Source organism: Micrasema longulum, unplaced genomic scaffold (assembly GCF_059751315.1).
Source record: "Micrasema longulum isolate JH-2025_06_02 unplaced genomic scaffold, ASM5975131v1 h1tg002933l, whole genome shotgun sequence".
Classification (NCBI taxonomy): domain Eukaryota; kingdom Metazoa; phylum Arthropoda; class Insecta; order Trichoptera; family Brachycentridae; genus Micrasema; species Micrasema longulum.
Genome location: NW_028280051.1, coordinates 34,249 through 50,543, shown reverse-complemented (window position 1 = coordinate 50,543; position 16,295 = coordinate 34,249). Strand labels below are relative to the sequence as shown.

Below are 16,295 nucleotides of genomic sequence, written 5' to 3'. Positions count from 1 at the left end.
CACGTTTTCTTTTATTTTTAAGTACAGGATGTATAATCGATTACTTTTAGATAAAAATACAATATTTTAATGAAATATATATGTATTATACTTAAAGTAAAGAACAATAAACTATTCTTTAGAAGTAAATATTAACCTTTTACATTATAAGCGAGGTAAATTATAATGCAACATTTAAATACAACTTACCCCGGGATCTACGTCAACAGAGGTTTTCCCTCCAAGATTGATAATTCGTCCATTTTTCCGGCGAAGATAATTAATTCCTCTATCTCCCGGCATACCACCTAAAATCAGTAATGTTTTCAAATGCACGCCTATTATCTGTGGCTCGGGTCTATAACGGCCAATGTCAATAGATCGTAATATTAAAGAAGAGTAATTATTTAGTCATTTTGTGGCGTCATAATAAACTGTTTTGTGTCTTTGATTAACAAATATTATACAAAACACTACAGCACATGGGTTTTTTTTATATATATATTTTTTTTAATTTTTTTTTTTTATCAATGTTTTCGTAATATCAGCATATGTTAATTTTGTTTTTCTTTTTTTTTCTTTTCATGGTCATGTCATAGCATATTTATATGCTTTAAACTTATTAATCATTAAAAAAAATAGCCCACGCTCAGGCGCTAAAGTCTTTGTGGGCATTTTTTTCCAATTTATGTCATAGCTTAATTTTAAGATGTATTTTTTTAAAGTGTATTTTTGTAAATAAAATTCCATGTATATGTAAATATGTATGAAAAAATAAACAAATAAAAAAGAATTTTAAAAATGTGTATGTAAAATAGTTCAATATAGGGTGACCGGGTTAACAGTGAATCAGTGGTACACAGTGAACCACTTTACCTACAGACAAAACTATTCATATATTGTAGCTGAAAATTTGTACTTTACACCACATCAAGCACAATAAAGTTTTAAATCAGTCTGCTCTTGTCAGTGTTGTCGAGTGATTGTGTCACCTGCGAGTTATTAAAATTCATCTGTTGCCAACTTTTATTTACGTAAGTATTTTTGGATTATTTTTCCCGCAGTGGATATGTTAGATATTTTATTTCAATCCAATTATGTTAAATCATTATTTGGCTATGGATGAGGGCCTTTAAAATGTTAATTACAGATTTTTTTTTTTTTTGTGTCTCTGTGAAAACAAAATGACACCATGGTACACAGTGAACCGGTTCACTATGTTTTTTTATGGCGTAAATATTTATAGCTAATTTCTTTCTTACAGAATGCCTCGAATGAAGAAAGACGGTAAAATTGGAACGCATTCGGCTGCAGATATGTCGAGGGCGCTGAGTTTAGTAAAAGAAGAGACAAGCATTCGTAAAGCTGCAGATGCCGCCAAAATACCATATCCAACTTTGCGCCACTACTAAATGAAAACCAAAGCTTTGGTTGATCCTGTGAGACTTGTTCCAAACTACAAAGTAAGGAAAATTTTCAACGAAGAACAAGAAACAACGAGTTGAAATTCCTAAAGAAAATTTCAACCGTTTACTACCGTTTATTACCGTTTATTACCGTTTACTAATTACATGTTTTTTAATTGACATTGACCCTCTACAAAATGGTGGCAAATAAAAATACAGTACCATCCATTCCATAAGGTGTGAACGCTCGCCTCTCTGTCAGTACAGATAGCGTCATCTTTCTTCTGAACATTATTTCTCTTCTGACACCATCGCCTCCGTGCCATTTTCCTGTAACAATTTTTCATTATCTAATTAAAACCCTTAAGAACTATCAAAATGGTGCTGGTTGCTGTGACTCGAGCATTCCACGTGGTGGTGTAAGCCTAGCAATACTGTCAGGATTAATACAAAGAACTGGTAAAAACAGCAAATAAAATTTCCTTTAATCTGTAGTCAGAAGTTCAAATTTATAAAATAATACTATTTCAGGACAATGCTTTAAAAATCTATTAACATAGTAAGTTTGTTGATTCCTCGGCACTTAAATTATTATTTTATTAATTTTAAGCGAGCAGCTTAAAGCTGATATGCTTAAATCTAACAACAACAAAAAACCATCACGCCGTTTCTCCGAAAGGGTAGGCAGAGGATAGAACGCAACATCACTCTATATTTGCATACAGATCTCGCTTCCTATACATTCATACATGTTATCATGCACGCGCGCCGATTATTCCAACTTTTGAGATGTCCATCTTCAAATATTTGTTGGATTTGGTCATGCCATGTCTTTCTCGGTCTTCCTCTATTTCTGCATCCATCAACATTTGCATTGTAAATATTCTTAGTCGTTCATTTGCTGTCCATTCGCTCTGCATGTCCAAACCAGCGTCTGCTCTGGCTCCTTTCTTAATTTTGTTGATAATGCTTGTCTCAGCCTTACATAATGTATGGATCTCAACATTTGTACATCTATCGTACATAGTTTTACGATACATTCGCCTGAGAGATCGCATTTCGACAGCATTCAGCCTACTTTTATCCCTGTTTTTCCAAGTCCATACTTTGCTCCCACGAATCAGGGTCAGGACTAGGGACCTGCTTAAATCTACTATCTGGCGCACTTTAACTTTTCCGAAACAAATTTAGTCCATTTTTGAACCCATTGAGACTACACATTGAGATCTTATTATTGTTGATTAAATATAAAATAAGTACATAACTAGAAAACAATATAATTTTAGTGTGAATACATAAAAGATAAAATCTTTAAATAACTCCGACTTTCACACAAATCAGAAAACCTAATAACAGAAAAGATTTTACACTACCTTTCCCTCCAGACCCTGGCCGTAGGCTGAACGTGTGCAGGATGAGAGGATAGCGCCGCTCTATGATCTCCAGGTCCGTGATGCGCGTGTTGGTCATGTGCGTGTGCACTCCCCCCACCCCCGCCCACCCCGGGCCTGCCCCGCTACCCCCCGCCACCGTCTCGTAATACCCCCACCCGCTCTCGCCCAGAGTGATGTTGTTCATACAACCCTGGGAGGCTGCGCACACCTGCGAAGTAATGAAACATCGCGTAAGCTTGCAACTTGAACCCTCGTGTAGCTATGATGTCGCATGAGTCTCTACATCAGTGATGGGTAACCTACGGCGTGTGTGTCAGAGGCAACACGCTAAGACATTTTGGGTGACACGTATCATTTACTAAAAATTTACCGATGGATTTACTCACAATATTTCCCTCAACATACCTTTGTAAGGTCTCATTCTCAGCATTTTTTTTATTTGAAAATTTATTTATCAACCCTTACGGATTATTACATTAATTTTACAAAAATAATATATACATTTTTTATTCATACTCAGTTGTTCAAAATAATATTTTTAACATCTTTTGAAAAGTTTGTCCGAGTCTTTTGTTTAGTTTTGTCTGGTAGTTTATTGTATAATTTCAGTCCTTGGTTTATAAAGTCCTGACTGTCCTTGTCTTGTTTTAGAAAGTTGTATATGATATTTTTCTGATATTCTCGTATTATGTCCATGTTTACTACAATTTTTTACATGTTTTAGTTTTTCGTCTACAATTACATCAGTGGCTAATTTATGGATAAATTTAAATGATTCTAGTTGAAAGAGTTCAGTTATATTTAATTGCTTAGTTTGTTTAAAAAGTTCTCCAGTTGCTGTTAGATAGGGAAGGTCATATACTAACTTTAATATTTTATTTTGTTGTCTTTGTATTCTGTTTATGTAATTTTGATATCCTGTTCCCCATGGTAGTTGCATATAACATATTTTAGTTTTTACATAGGCTTCATTCATTAGAATTTTTTGTTTTTGGAACAAAATTTTTGATTTAAAAAAAAGACTCGATAATGTCGCCACTTTGCTAATTAAATTGCTGATATAATAAACCAACTGGCTGATGAAGCTTGTAACACTTGCTTGTGTTTAAAATATTAACCTTCGTTTAAGATTTGATGAGGTGGATTCCCAACTGTCGAACAGGGACGAGTCACATAAGGCTGATTATTATTACTAAATAATAATTATTATTTGCTTTTATTATTAATATTATTTCTTATGATCCAAACATTTTATTGACTACGTAATTAGATGAACAGGGAAAAGTGTAGTACTCACAGAAAATGCTTTAAGTACCACATCCACAATTCTCTGTGAAGTCAATACATTGCCCCCAACTACAGCTGCGTCCTCTCCCGGGTCTAGCAAGCTTCCCGGGGGTATAATGACTTTGACAGGAGTCAGGCAGCCCTGTTAACGACAAATGTACATTGTTAAAACTAGGAAACACCTGAAAAAAATCTAATTTTTATACTTCCTCTTCAACCGGATCGATGGAAAGAAGAATTGAAGAAATATCGGTGTTCAAACATAGACAGGGTGGTGAATGTTACACAGCGTTTAAAATATGTATTACGTCAGAGATAGATAATATTTTTGAGAAAGGACTATGGACATTTTAGCGTTTCTTATATTTTTTTAATTTTTCAAATAAATATTTTAGCGGATGAGGAAAAAAAAGAAGAAGATCTAGTCATTTGCTGACAATAGCAGGTCATAAGTCAACTATTCGAACTTAAGAATGTTTCCATCCATTCTGATAAATGAACCCTAGGAAAGGGGTACAATCCAGAACTTGTTAATATAGATTCAGACGTAGTCAAAATACTGTTGATTTCTTTAAATAATGAAGCTGACCTGATTGAGTGGAACGTCATGTCCGACCATACAACGCAAGCAGTAGATGAGTGCCGATAGTGTAATGGCTCGCGGAGCATTACAATTCCCCCAAACCTCTGGCCCTGTGCCTGTGAAGTCACAAACTGCCCCACCCATCTCAGGGTCCAGAGTCACTTGGAGACAGATGGGAGACCCGTCGTCCATATGCTCCACGGCTTGCAACTTGTAACCGTTAGTTTTAGAAAACGTCTTAGCTGCTATGTCCTAAAAACAGAAATTAGAAAACTTCGAAACATTGCAACACCAGAGAAAGAACTGCCCTCACATACCCGAAAACTGTTTCCCTCATACTAAAAAACAATGACATATTTAAATACATACTTACTTTTAGCATATCTCTTACAGCCAGCTCAGCATTAGACTGAATATATTGCATGTACGCCTGTACCACCTCTAACCCATATGAAGCTATTAGTTCACCAACAAGTTGCATGCCCTGAAAATTTTATCCTTTTTAATAAGTTTATTTCTATAAATCTAAAGTTAGAAAATATGGAAATAAAATGTTGACAAAACACAAAATAACATTGGTTGGCTCACCCTCTGATTAGCCGCGACCTGAGCCTTGAGGTCGGACAGGTTATCTGCTAAGTTCCGCGAGTGCCGAAGCTCGTGGCACAGTTCCTTCTCCCGGAGTAGCCCAGCCTGCAATAGTAGGAAGGACGTGAAGGCCGCACCCTCCTGCGTCAGGCTGGTGGAGTGGGGAGGCATGGAGCCGGGAGTTATTCCGCCGATATCCGCGTGGTGACCGCGCGAAGCCACAAAGAAGATCGGCTTCGATAGACCTCTAGAAGAGACATACATATCAGACCTCCAGAAATACACTGTTGTAAATCTAAATTTGGAGTTATGATTTATGAGCGCAGTTTTTTTTCTCTTAAAGTATCTTTACAAATTTTAGAGAGCGAGATATACCACAAACTTCAGTATTATTTGTAATCAATCGAGTAAAACATTGAGATGAGTAATTTATTTAAAAATAATAAAATATTTGCATTCTTTTGATTTTACCCAAATATTTCAATATTTGGGGCAATTTTCAACAAGTTGTAAATAACTCATTGTTAAAAACTAGGAATCAAGTTGTGGTACAGCAGGGGTCGAACCTCTGATCTTTGATCTTTGCGTTCGTGACACTAGTCACGGCACCACAACTTAGTTCAAATTATGACAACAAATGAGCAGATACCAGAAAAAAATATTAGGCATTATAATTTCAATATAACAGTTGGGCTGAAAAGTTCGTAGGCTGACACATAGATGGCATTGCTAGAATTAAATCCATATGATTTTTAGTTACTACCTTGAAAATTTTACAGCTGTCGGACAATTAGTTCGTGAGATATTATAGCATTGTGAGTGAAACTTCTTTTGTTATTGCGAAAAAAATTGATAAAAAAGTATTTTTTGTGTTGTTTGCGAAAAAAAAATACTGTTGAAGCCAAGGCTTGGCTTGATAAACATTATTCGGACTCTGCACCAGGAAAATCAACTGTTGAGAAGTGGTTTGCTAAATTTAAACGAGGCAAAATGAGCATCGAAGACGATGCACGCAGTGGACGCTCGAATGAGGCTGTTACTGATGAAAACATTAAAAAACTCCACAAAATCTTAATCTTAATTATGAATGATACTTATATCCACAAATTCAGAGTAACTAGAGACCGGTTTCATCGGTTTTGTGACATCTTCGAAACTGGTATCTTTTTTATAAAATTCAATGTAATAAGATATCCGAGTGTGGATTATTACATCTGTATGGGTAACTTTGACCTGCGACATCTCATCAAGAATAAGAAAAACATGTTAACTTACTTGTGGAAGACTGGAGTGATGACAGTCAGATCGGGAAGATGGGATCCACCAGCCTTGGGATGGTTAGACAAGATCACGTCGCCTTCCTGGAGAGAATCACCTCGTACACTTATCTAAAATATAAGAACAAATAGAAATTGGAAGTGTTTGTGACATTGTGTGGTGAACTTCTCTAAAATGTATGAATAATATGTTTTAAATATTTATTTTATTTATTAGGGAAAACAACAGCGTCACAAAACATTATTTGAAAGCATAAAATAAAGCCACAAAAACACATAAAAATAACTAATAATAATTATACATATGTACATGTATGAGGAAGTGGCAGACATGTCAATTTGTGTGTACAGGAGGATATGGTTATCGATAAAAAAATTAATAGATGGCAATATTTATTTTTCATAGTGGCAACATTTCTTCCATCGCACTTTACGGCGCATGCACATGATGTCATCTCAAACATTAAATGATCTGATACATGCGCTGAATTTTCATATTTTATCTGCTGATGGTGCTGTAACTGCTGTCTTAACACTTTGTATCCCGGAGCCGTGTAAACACGTGATTATATAACCACGCATTGTGTCCCGGTCCCGTATTTTCATGTGGTTTACCAGTTGTCTAAAAAAGTGCATTTTATTGACATCTAGTGACTTTTATTAGTACTTTTTTGCTGCTTTTGAAAACACGGGACCGGGATACAACGCATTGTTATTATAATCACGTTTTTACACGGCTCCGGGATACAAAGCACAAAAAGGAGCGAGGCCCTGTATATGTGCGAACATTGCGATGCGCAATGTGGCTCTCCATAAAGGCTATTGTTGGCAAAACTATCATACAAAAATGACTTATTTAATTATTTCAAATAAATATGAGAAGTTTTAATTGATTTAAGCAAATATTTTCATAATTATGACACTTTTAAGAAACCCTTAACAAAGCATGAAATTTCACAAAAATGGGCCGGGCACAGGGTAAATTTTATGTGTATTCGGCCAGTGCTTAAAGTGTTAACTGTCAAACTTTAGCCTGCGCTCAATATCAGATTTAAAATTTAGTTTACAATATTTTGAGTCTGTCCAAATTTAATTTATTACATACATCATACATTCTAGAAATTATTTGTTGAAAATCCTCCTTGCTGCTGAAGAACAAGAGAGAAATCACTCTTTTTCCACACTGACTGCCTCCAAACGAATACGTGATAAATGATTCTTACCATTGTAAACTCAGAAGAAAATGAATCTCATGCAAGTAATCTTAATCGTGTCTATACATAGTTCTAAATAACTGTAATCAAATATCCAATTGGGATAATCTCCCAACGGATCTTATAGCAAAACTTGTTTTACATGGCGTACTAACCTGATACTTAACAGTTTCTTGCATGGCTCCCAAATGCACGGGAATGTGTGGAGCATTAGATACAAGACCGCCATCGGGACCGAACAGGGCACAGGAAAAGTCAAGACGTTCCTTAATGTTCACCGATATTGATGTTCTCTGCAGAATCCTACAATTAAAATATCATCATCATAATCAGACCATGTTGGTCCACTGCAAGACACAGGCCTCCCCGTCTCCTCAACTCCTCCGGGTTCTGCGACGTTCTCATCCACTGTCTGCCAGCAAACCTCCAAATATCAACCGACCATCTCATTGGTGGGCGCCCTTGGAGCCTCGTATTCCTCAGTCTCCGCTCAAGAACACGCTTTGTCCGTCTATCATCAGACATTCAAGCAATATGGCCTGCCCATTTCCACTCCAATCGACCAATCCTTTCCACCACATACCTTACTTTGATTTGACTGCGGATCCGATCGTTTCTCTTTCTATCTCTTAATGATACAAGCATAACGCATTCCAACTTTTGCAACTTATGAAAAGACTGCTTGATCAGAGTCATAGTATCCGTACGGTATGTAAGAGCGTATAGGACTTATTAGTTATATAAATTGGAATGGAGCTTCTATGCGGATGAAAAGATTATTAATCCTACAAAAAACGATATTCCAAAACACCACAAACATCTTTAATTGCAACTATTACATAGTAATATCAAATTTCTGTGTCCAGGTGGAAGAATACAGTTCTGTGTGTGGAAATTTTCGACTCAATGGCTGGTCTTAGGTAAATATCTTAAAAAGGGAAATCTAGTTTAAGAAAAGTCCGCCTTGTGGTGATTGGCACGTTTGTTGATTTTGCTCTGGGAAAGACTCTACATGAATGGAGAAGGCGTAAAAAACTTAGGTTTAATGTTTCCAAGTGTTCTGTCACGTATTTTACTAGGGCCCAAAAAGCTCTATTTTTTTGCTACAAAATGAATGACCAGAATCTGATACCAACACCAAATGTTAAGGATCTGGGCGTTAGATTTGTGAGGACCCTGAAATTTCATGAACACATAGAGACAATCAGTGGTAATGCATAGAAGATGTTAGGATTCGTTCTGCGTACTGCCAGGGTTTTTTAAAATACCTGCGTACTGAGAACTCTTTACAACTCCTTGGTGCGAAGTAGACTCGAGAGTGGCTCGATGATTTGGGGGCCACATGAACTGAAGTACCCTCTTATGAAAGAGAAAATCCAAAAGAAGTTTCTGAGATATCTCTACATAAGAGAGTGGGGGTATTATCCTTGGCTCTACCCGACCGAGTTTCTCCTAGAAAGAGATTTATTGCCTAGCAATTGACGCCATATTTGTGCAACTGCATTGTCTTTAAGTAGAACTGCTATAAAGTCCCGATCTCCAATAGCAAATTAAAATAACGTACGTACCTGCCCATCTGTTCGGCAATGGACATGAATCTATGGGAAAATATGCTGAGCTGAATAGAATCTAGTTCTGTTCCAACTCTCCTTACTCCGCCAGATCCAATAGTTATCTTTATGTCTCCGAATTTAGTGATGACGCCGCTGCAATCTAAAAAGAGTACACACAAAAGAAAAATATATTGACAAAAGTTTAAATCAATGTTTACTTTAAATAATAATCGCCATTTCAGACAAAACCAAAAACAGGTATTCAATCAAATAAATTTTCACTTAATAAATCCGCCCTCCATAGCATTATGATTACCTGGTTCAATAAGAATGGTAGAGAGATTATCCATTATGATAGCAGGCCCCGGTATTTGGTGACCGGCAGACAGATTCTGCAGCCGGTACACTCTAGTCTTCTGATACCCACCTTCAAAGTACACATCTACAATCTAGAAAGGAAAACATTGTTTGTACGAGGAATATAATATCACCTACATATATACGAGATATATCCATAAATTATGTTCCCTTTGTTTTTCTTGGCATCGAAGCGCTGCGATCCCAATTCTACGCATGCATGGTACTTACCCTGACCTATTAGAAGAAGTTGACGCCATTATGAGTTAGCTGACTTGTGTACACTTCGTGGTGCTTGTTTGAAATGCTGAATAACAAAAGCCCGGCGCTTGTGGGATCAGGTCTGTAATTCCTTTCCTCAATGCGAAGAACATTAAACCAGTTCACATTTATCCACAGATTTGTGAGGTGTACGGAGAAGATGTGATAAGTAATTCAATGCTAAGGAGAGGGGTGAGTTCAATGAAGGTCGTGATAATGTGCATGACGACGAACGAAATGGGTGTCCCCTTTTATAAAGAGAGAGGCACCCTTTAAAGAGGGAATACAAAATCTAGTTCCGTGTTATGACAAGTGCCTACTATATACAATATGTACTTGTTTTCTTCAACCTTTCATACGGAACTTACTTTCTGGATATACTTTGTAGATAATGTAACAATTTAATCAAAACCTCATTAGTAGGATCATCACCCGAATTTTTTTTTTCAATATTATTCTAACGTGAAACCACTCTGGTGGAGAGAAAATTTTTGGTAGGGCTGAGGTGAAATTGGAGACGGTTGAGCTTTCAGAAATTAAATTTGAATTTACATTTGTTCTTACAAATATGTTTAAAAAACTAACCTTATCAAATATGGGCTCGCTATTTGCTGTACTTTTTGGTTTTTCATCAAGGAAGTTGTTCTTGGCTGCTCCCCTCACTCTAATGTCATCCACTACAACATGGCGTCCGGCTATCGTGAAGCCAAACTCACTTTGGTATCTACAAAACAATAAAATCTTAATAAAGAAGTTAAGTTCTACGGGAAATTGGATACAAAAAATGTTTTCTTACACACAAAAAAAATTACAGCATTTTATTGTACGGCAAAGTTTCTCCAAAATGCATTCAGAAATTAGTAAAAATAAGCTGCTTTAAGACGTCACAGGTTCTTCTGAACAGTACGAATCCATTTTTTTCTGTCAAAAAAAAAAACATGTTTGTTCTTGGGATTTCTTTTCTTCTTTTCCATATCCGCTCCTAAGTGGAGAATGTGGACATCACCAGTCGCCTCCAGCAGACCTTATCATCAGCCAGCACTCTCGCCTCCTCCCATTTCAATCCTGTGTCCCTAAATTCCTCTGAATAATGTTCAACGATCATCATCGACGGCCTTCCAAAACGGTGTGAGCCCACAAGTGTAAAGAAGAAGCAACTTGGGCTTAAGTTCTCCTGAGGCATGCGCAACACGTGTCCAAGCCAGGTCCACTGCCGCATCCTCAAGACCGTCCGTTCTCAAACATCAATGTTAGTTATGAAATCGAACCACCTCATGCCTAATTACTCTCAAAACTCAGAAGTTTGGTGTTTTGAGCTTCGGTAAGGTGCCGAGATTCGCACCCATATAAGAGTACTAGCATTCTATAGAAACAAATATTTCAATTTTCCTGCCATTTTCAACGAGTAAATAATTCACTATTAGAAAATGGGAATTAAGCTGGAGTAAAGTGGGGTTTGAACCTCGAACCTCTGATCCGTTAGTCCGCAACACTAGCCACAGGACCTTAATCCGACTATAGCGTTGTTTTGTGTTATGATAGATTTCCGGTTTCTAGGTAGGTATTTTGACACTACGGAGCTCTACTTTTAAATGTCAATCCAACTCACAGACGACAACTTGTGACATCACAGGTGGAGTAATTACAAAACTCAAAAAAATCATAGCGCTAATATTACAAAACAGAAAAAAAAACCGTGATCAGTTTGATACTTGTGTCGGTGGATATCAAAATTGGTTAAATCCAAAATTGGTAAAAAAACATTTTTGTGGAAACACGATTAAAGTTTAGTTTTACATAGAATACTTATTTCAAAAATGGGAAAATCCAATATTATACCATAATAATTGCTGTCAGAAGTTTGATTTTATATCAAAATCGGCAACATTCACTCAAATAACACAATAACACTCAAAACGATTAGTTTTATTTATTTTTACTTCGTAAAAGTGACAACCCTGACACAGACATTCAATGACAGATTAGATCAAAACTGGTTAAATCCACGAATTAATTTGATCAAAACTAGTAAAATCCATTCCGATATATCAAAATGAGTTACATCCAAATTATATACAAGTTTTACACGGAAACTAAGTCTAATCGATCAAATCAAATAACGTAGAATACTTTTATTACCTACGTCAGACCTTCATATAGTCTAAATAACAATTTAGTCGAATAGCAATAATCAGTTTCAGAAAAGTGTTCTTTGTGAAAAAATGCTTAGTCTGGATAAATCTATTTTTGATGTTAACCGACACACTTCATTTTCAAATCAAAACCACTGAGCTTACTTACTGGCATTGCTTTATTTATATTTTAAAGTTATAAATTAAAACAACAAATTCTTTCAATGAAATAGTTTGAATCATATTGCAAGGGAAAGTTGAATGAAAACCTTGCAGGAAGAAGATGTATCTCCTGACCTTAAAGGTCTTGTTTCACTGTAGTTCTAAATTTGAATTGTTTTGATAATAGCCAACGATTGATAACAAGTTACTTAATTATTTAACCTATCAGTTTAAACAGATACCGAAATTTTCGGAAAAGTATCAGCAATGTTGCTGGCGATACGGATGGTGAATATAAAAATTGTATTTGTATTTTTAAGTCACCTAAAATAACCTTTACATAAACAAAAGCACCGAATACCTCTGTAAGAATGTTTGCATGAAGTCTCCACATCTTGTTGTATGTGGGGTCAATTTTTTATCTGGGCAGGGACCGCACATCAGAGCACAATCTGTTCCATCGTACCTCATATGAAGGAAGAGCTCTAATCTGATTTGAGAATCAGTAAAACCCTGGAAAAAAGTACTTATTCATTATTTTTCTTCAGTCGGCAGCGTGCTATTCCGATGGTACTGAGAAACCTGGATCCGGGCAGATAAAAAATATACCACAGCGTGTGAAATATTATTATAATTATATCAATTTTAAGCGATCAGCCTAAAGCTGATATGCTTAAATATATTTGAACGAAAGTTAGTTGTGGTGCACTTTAACTTTTCCGAAACAAATCTAGTCCATTTTTGAACCCATTGAGACTACACATTGAGATCAGCTCTTGTGGCAGCTTACTCAAACCATCAATAACCCTATTGCTCAGGAAATGCTTCGGTGGATTTAGATTGAATCTCATTTTCTCTAGCCTCGAAAACGAGCGTCTTGTTTAAGCGTGAAGATGGGAAAATAGTACCATATAATAGAAATAGTGCGTGTTATATTAGCTTCGTGTATTATAATAGGAAATAATCCAATGGGGTCAAATCACAGGATCGTGCAGGGAAATTAATAGGTCCATTTCTGGAAATAATGTTGTCGCCAAACTTGTCATGCAGCAAATTCATGGTTTCACTTTAAGTTTCTCTTTTTAGTTATTAACATATTACAACAGAGATGACGAACGTTTTAAAAAAATAGAAGTCTAGGCATCTACAGGGCTTCTAACCTGTTTAAGTGGCTACTTTACACACTGTAATATTTTTAGAATAAATTTCTTCAATTTGCAAGTGTTCTTTGAGTCGTTCCATCATTAATTTGAGATTTGTTTCAGAGCATAAATAATGCACACGAGTAAAAAAAAAACTGTCATCATTAGCTTGACAAGAGGCATTGCATATCAAAAGTACTACAAAAAATATACCCGTAATAATAAATAATAAAGTTAAAAATATTCTCAGCAACCCAGAAAATGCTATCTAGACCAACAGAAGTTTAGAGAAAAATGTGTTTAATATTCAAAATATGATTACCTGAGCAAGTAGCTTGTTTTTACATACAGCAGAAAGAGAATCTAACTCATCTACTAGCTGGTTGAAGTTCTCGGGAGAGTATCTCAAGGCACACGGACACTGGGCTTCGTGCACTACATCAGCCAGAGCCATTCCATATGCAGACAAAATACCTGTCGAAGGATACTAAAATGAGTTCAGAGTAATAATGTACTAAGAATAAATATATGTTAGCAAGAAAGTCACAAATAATTGACGTTGGGTCACACCACGTAGACAATGTCAACTCTTTTAAATATTTAGGTACTGAAATGACTAATGATAACAATTGAACGTAGTTATCCAGAAAGCGGCCAGTCCACAATTTCGAAAAAATAAGATATTGATTTTATCGGGTGCAGTAAGGTTGATTTTATGTTCTGCTAAAAACAGCCAGACCGCTTTCATTTAAAAACTGTATTAATCACCTCCGGAAAAAGGTGTCGATCACAAAAACGCCATTTCTCAATTTGCAGAAAACACCCACAAAACTAGAAAAATATTATGGTACTTTAATAATCTTTTAAATTGGTCCAATACACAATAAGATTCTTGTTTGTAATATATAAAAAAACGTATGTATTCATTGTTTATCGTTTGTTTAAGTCAAAAACTTTCAAACTATTGTGTAGATTTTATAATTCACTCTTTTCACAAAATGGCTATTATCTCAGTTTCACTTTTCTATGGCTGGCTGCTGTATAACTATGTTCAATTATAGTACCGAGATTAGAGCACGGATGTTGGCAGCAAACATATGTTATTATGGCTTGTTCAAACATCTGGAATCCAAATTGCTCACTAGAAAAACTAAGACCATTATTTACAAAATTCTCCTCAGACCGATCTTTGCATATGGTGCCAAATGCTGGGTTATGACCAAAAGAGATGAAAACATAGTATTAGTATTTGAAAGAAAAAAATTAGGAAGATATTTGGTGCTTTCAACCAAAACGGAGTGTGGAGGAGAGAGTTTAATCATGAATTAGAGGCACTGTATGGCGAACCCAACATTGCACAATTCATCAAAACAAGAAGATTATAATGGCCGGGCCACGTGCACAAAATGGATGATAATCGTACCCCAAAAAAGGTTATTTATACCACTTGGAAGGCAGACGAAGCAGAGGCAGACCAAAATTAAGATGGCTGGATAATGTGGAAAGTGACATTAGAGCAATTGGCCTAACGAACTGGAGAAGGGCCACAGAGTGCAGGCAGGAGAATGGAGACAGATTCTGGAGGAAGCCAGGGCCCACAACGATGATGATGATGATGATGAATAATGTACTAGAGGAATAATGAAATATATTCAATATTGGCTATACCTGCGTATTTATGTACAAAGACAGTGTTGATGGCAAGGGACCGCGCTATGGAGCAAGCATGCTGACCTCCGGCTCCACCGAAGCAAGCTAGAGCATGGTGTGATGTGTCGTACCCCCGAGCAGTGGTAAGAGCCCTAAATTTACAATATTCAAAAATTATCTGACTTGAAAATTTAATTTCAAACTGAACATGTGACACAATGGTGACACGTATTCAAAGGGTCCATATTTTGTGTGGTTTTGTATGTAATGAGGAAGTTCAGTGCGATGGAAAATTGAATATAAAAAATGTTTTCTTTAAAAAATTATGGCATTTAACTGTACGGCGAAGTTTCTCTAGAATGTACGAAATAATTAATAGAAATGGACTACTTCCAATGACATCACAAGTTCTTCTAAATCAACCAATGAAGGTGTGTCGTGATAGATTTCTAGGAAGCTTACTCACCTAATAGAACTATTAACGTAACGCGCAGAGTAATTTTAAAATTACCAAACTTCAAAAAATTGTAGCAATGATAATACGATACATATAAATAATAATATAAAAAAATTAGCTTAGTTTGATAGTCTATTAACAAAAAAAACATGGAACTTCCTCAATGACACCGGCAAGCTGAAGAATAGTAATATAAATCTACAAGTCGAAAAGTTCATGTGTTGACAATTTTTACTGATTAGTCATTTTATGCATCTACCTAGCATGCAAATGTCAGGTGTCTGGTATTACGAGCTTTGCTAACAAAATTATTATTTTTATTATTATACAGGCACCTTTGCTGATGTGCCTATATCTCGTGTACTGATTTTTATCTGCATTCTTCTTCCTTAAACTACCATTTAATTATTGATTACTAATTGAAAACTTAATGTTTTTTTTTTACGTTTGCCTAGTACCTATTTTTTTTTATAGTCTAGTCAGCAAAATAATTTTTGTGGTAAAACATAACATGACATTTTGGACACAGTGCGATGTATGCAAACTTGGTTCTATGCACCTTCTGGTTTATTATAATATGATGGTCATAATTTTGGCTTTTTTGACACATCAAATGAAATCCGAAAATGTTTTAACATAAAACTGGGTGATGAAAAATTAAAAAAATGTTAATTGGGGTAATATTTGTAAGACAATGAATGAAGACAAATGGGTCCTAAACATTTCGGTGTTAAAACCGAGAAAACATAAAATTAAGTAATGTAAAAATGAGGCGTTTCAAATGAGTCGTTAGGCCGCCGAATATTTGACACTTCGACCGACAGCGTGGCTGTATATTCGGTATTCTGCCAAA

General features: G+C 35.8%; 1 protein-coding gene across 2 annotated transcripts in view; it reads right to left on the bottom strand.

Annotated features, from left to right (window-relative positions):
* LOC148271320 (5-oxoprolinase) overlaps window positions 1-16,295 on the bottom strand; it is a 28,517-nt gene that overhangs the window by 632 nt on the left and 11,590 nt on the right. For both annotated transcript variants that reach the window (XM_088241530.1, XM_088241529.1), the window contains exons 11-25: window positions 15,004-15,137; window positions 13,658-13,809; window positions 12,555-12,706; window positions 10,485-10,623; window positions 9,598-9,730; window positions 9,297-9,441; window positions 7,884-8,031; window positions 6,513-6,625; window positions 5,238-5,484; window positions 5,023-5,133; window positions 4,656-4,901; window positions 4,077-4,208; window positions 2,759-2,987; window positions 1,608-1,715; window positions 190-287 (exon numbers count right to left, since the gene is read on the bottom strand). In XM_088241530.1, coding sequence (XP_088097656.1) covers window positions 190-287; window positions 1,608-1,715; window positions 2,759-2,987; window positions 4,077-4,208; window positions 4,656-4,901; window positions 5,023-5,133; window positions 5,238-5,484; window positions 6,513-6,625; window positions 7,884-8,031; window positions 9,297-9,441; window positions 9,598-9,730; window positions 10,485-10,623; window positions 12,555-12,706; window positions 13,658-13,809; window positions 15,004-15,137 — 2,287 coding nt within the window. The remainder of the gene's footprint in view (window positions 1-189; window positions 288-1,607; window positions 1,716-2,758; window positions 2,988-4,076; window positions 4,209-4,655; window positions 4,902-5,022; window positions 5,134-5,237; window positions 5,485-6,512; window positions 6,626-7,883; window positions 8,032-9,296; window positions 9,442-9,597; window positions 9,731-10,484; window positions 10,624-12,554; window positions 12,707-13,657; window positions 13,810-15,003; window positions 15,138-16,295) is intronic.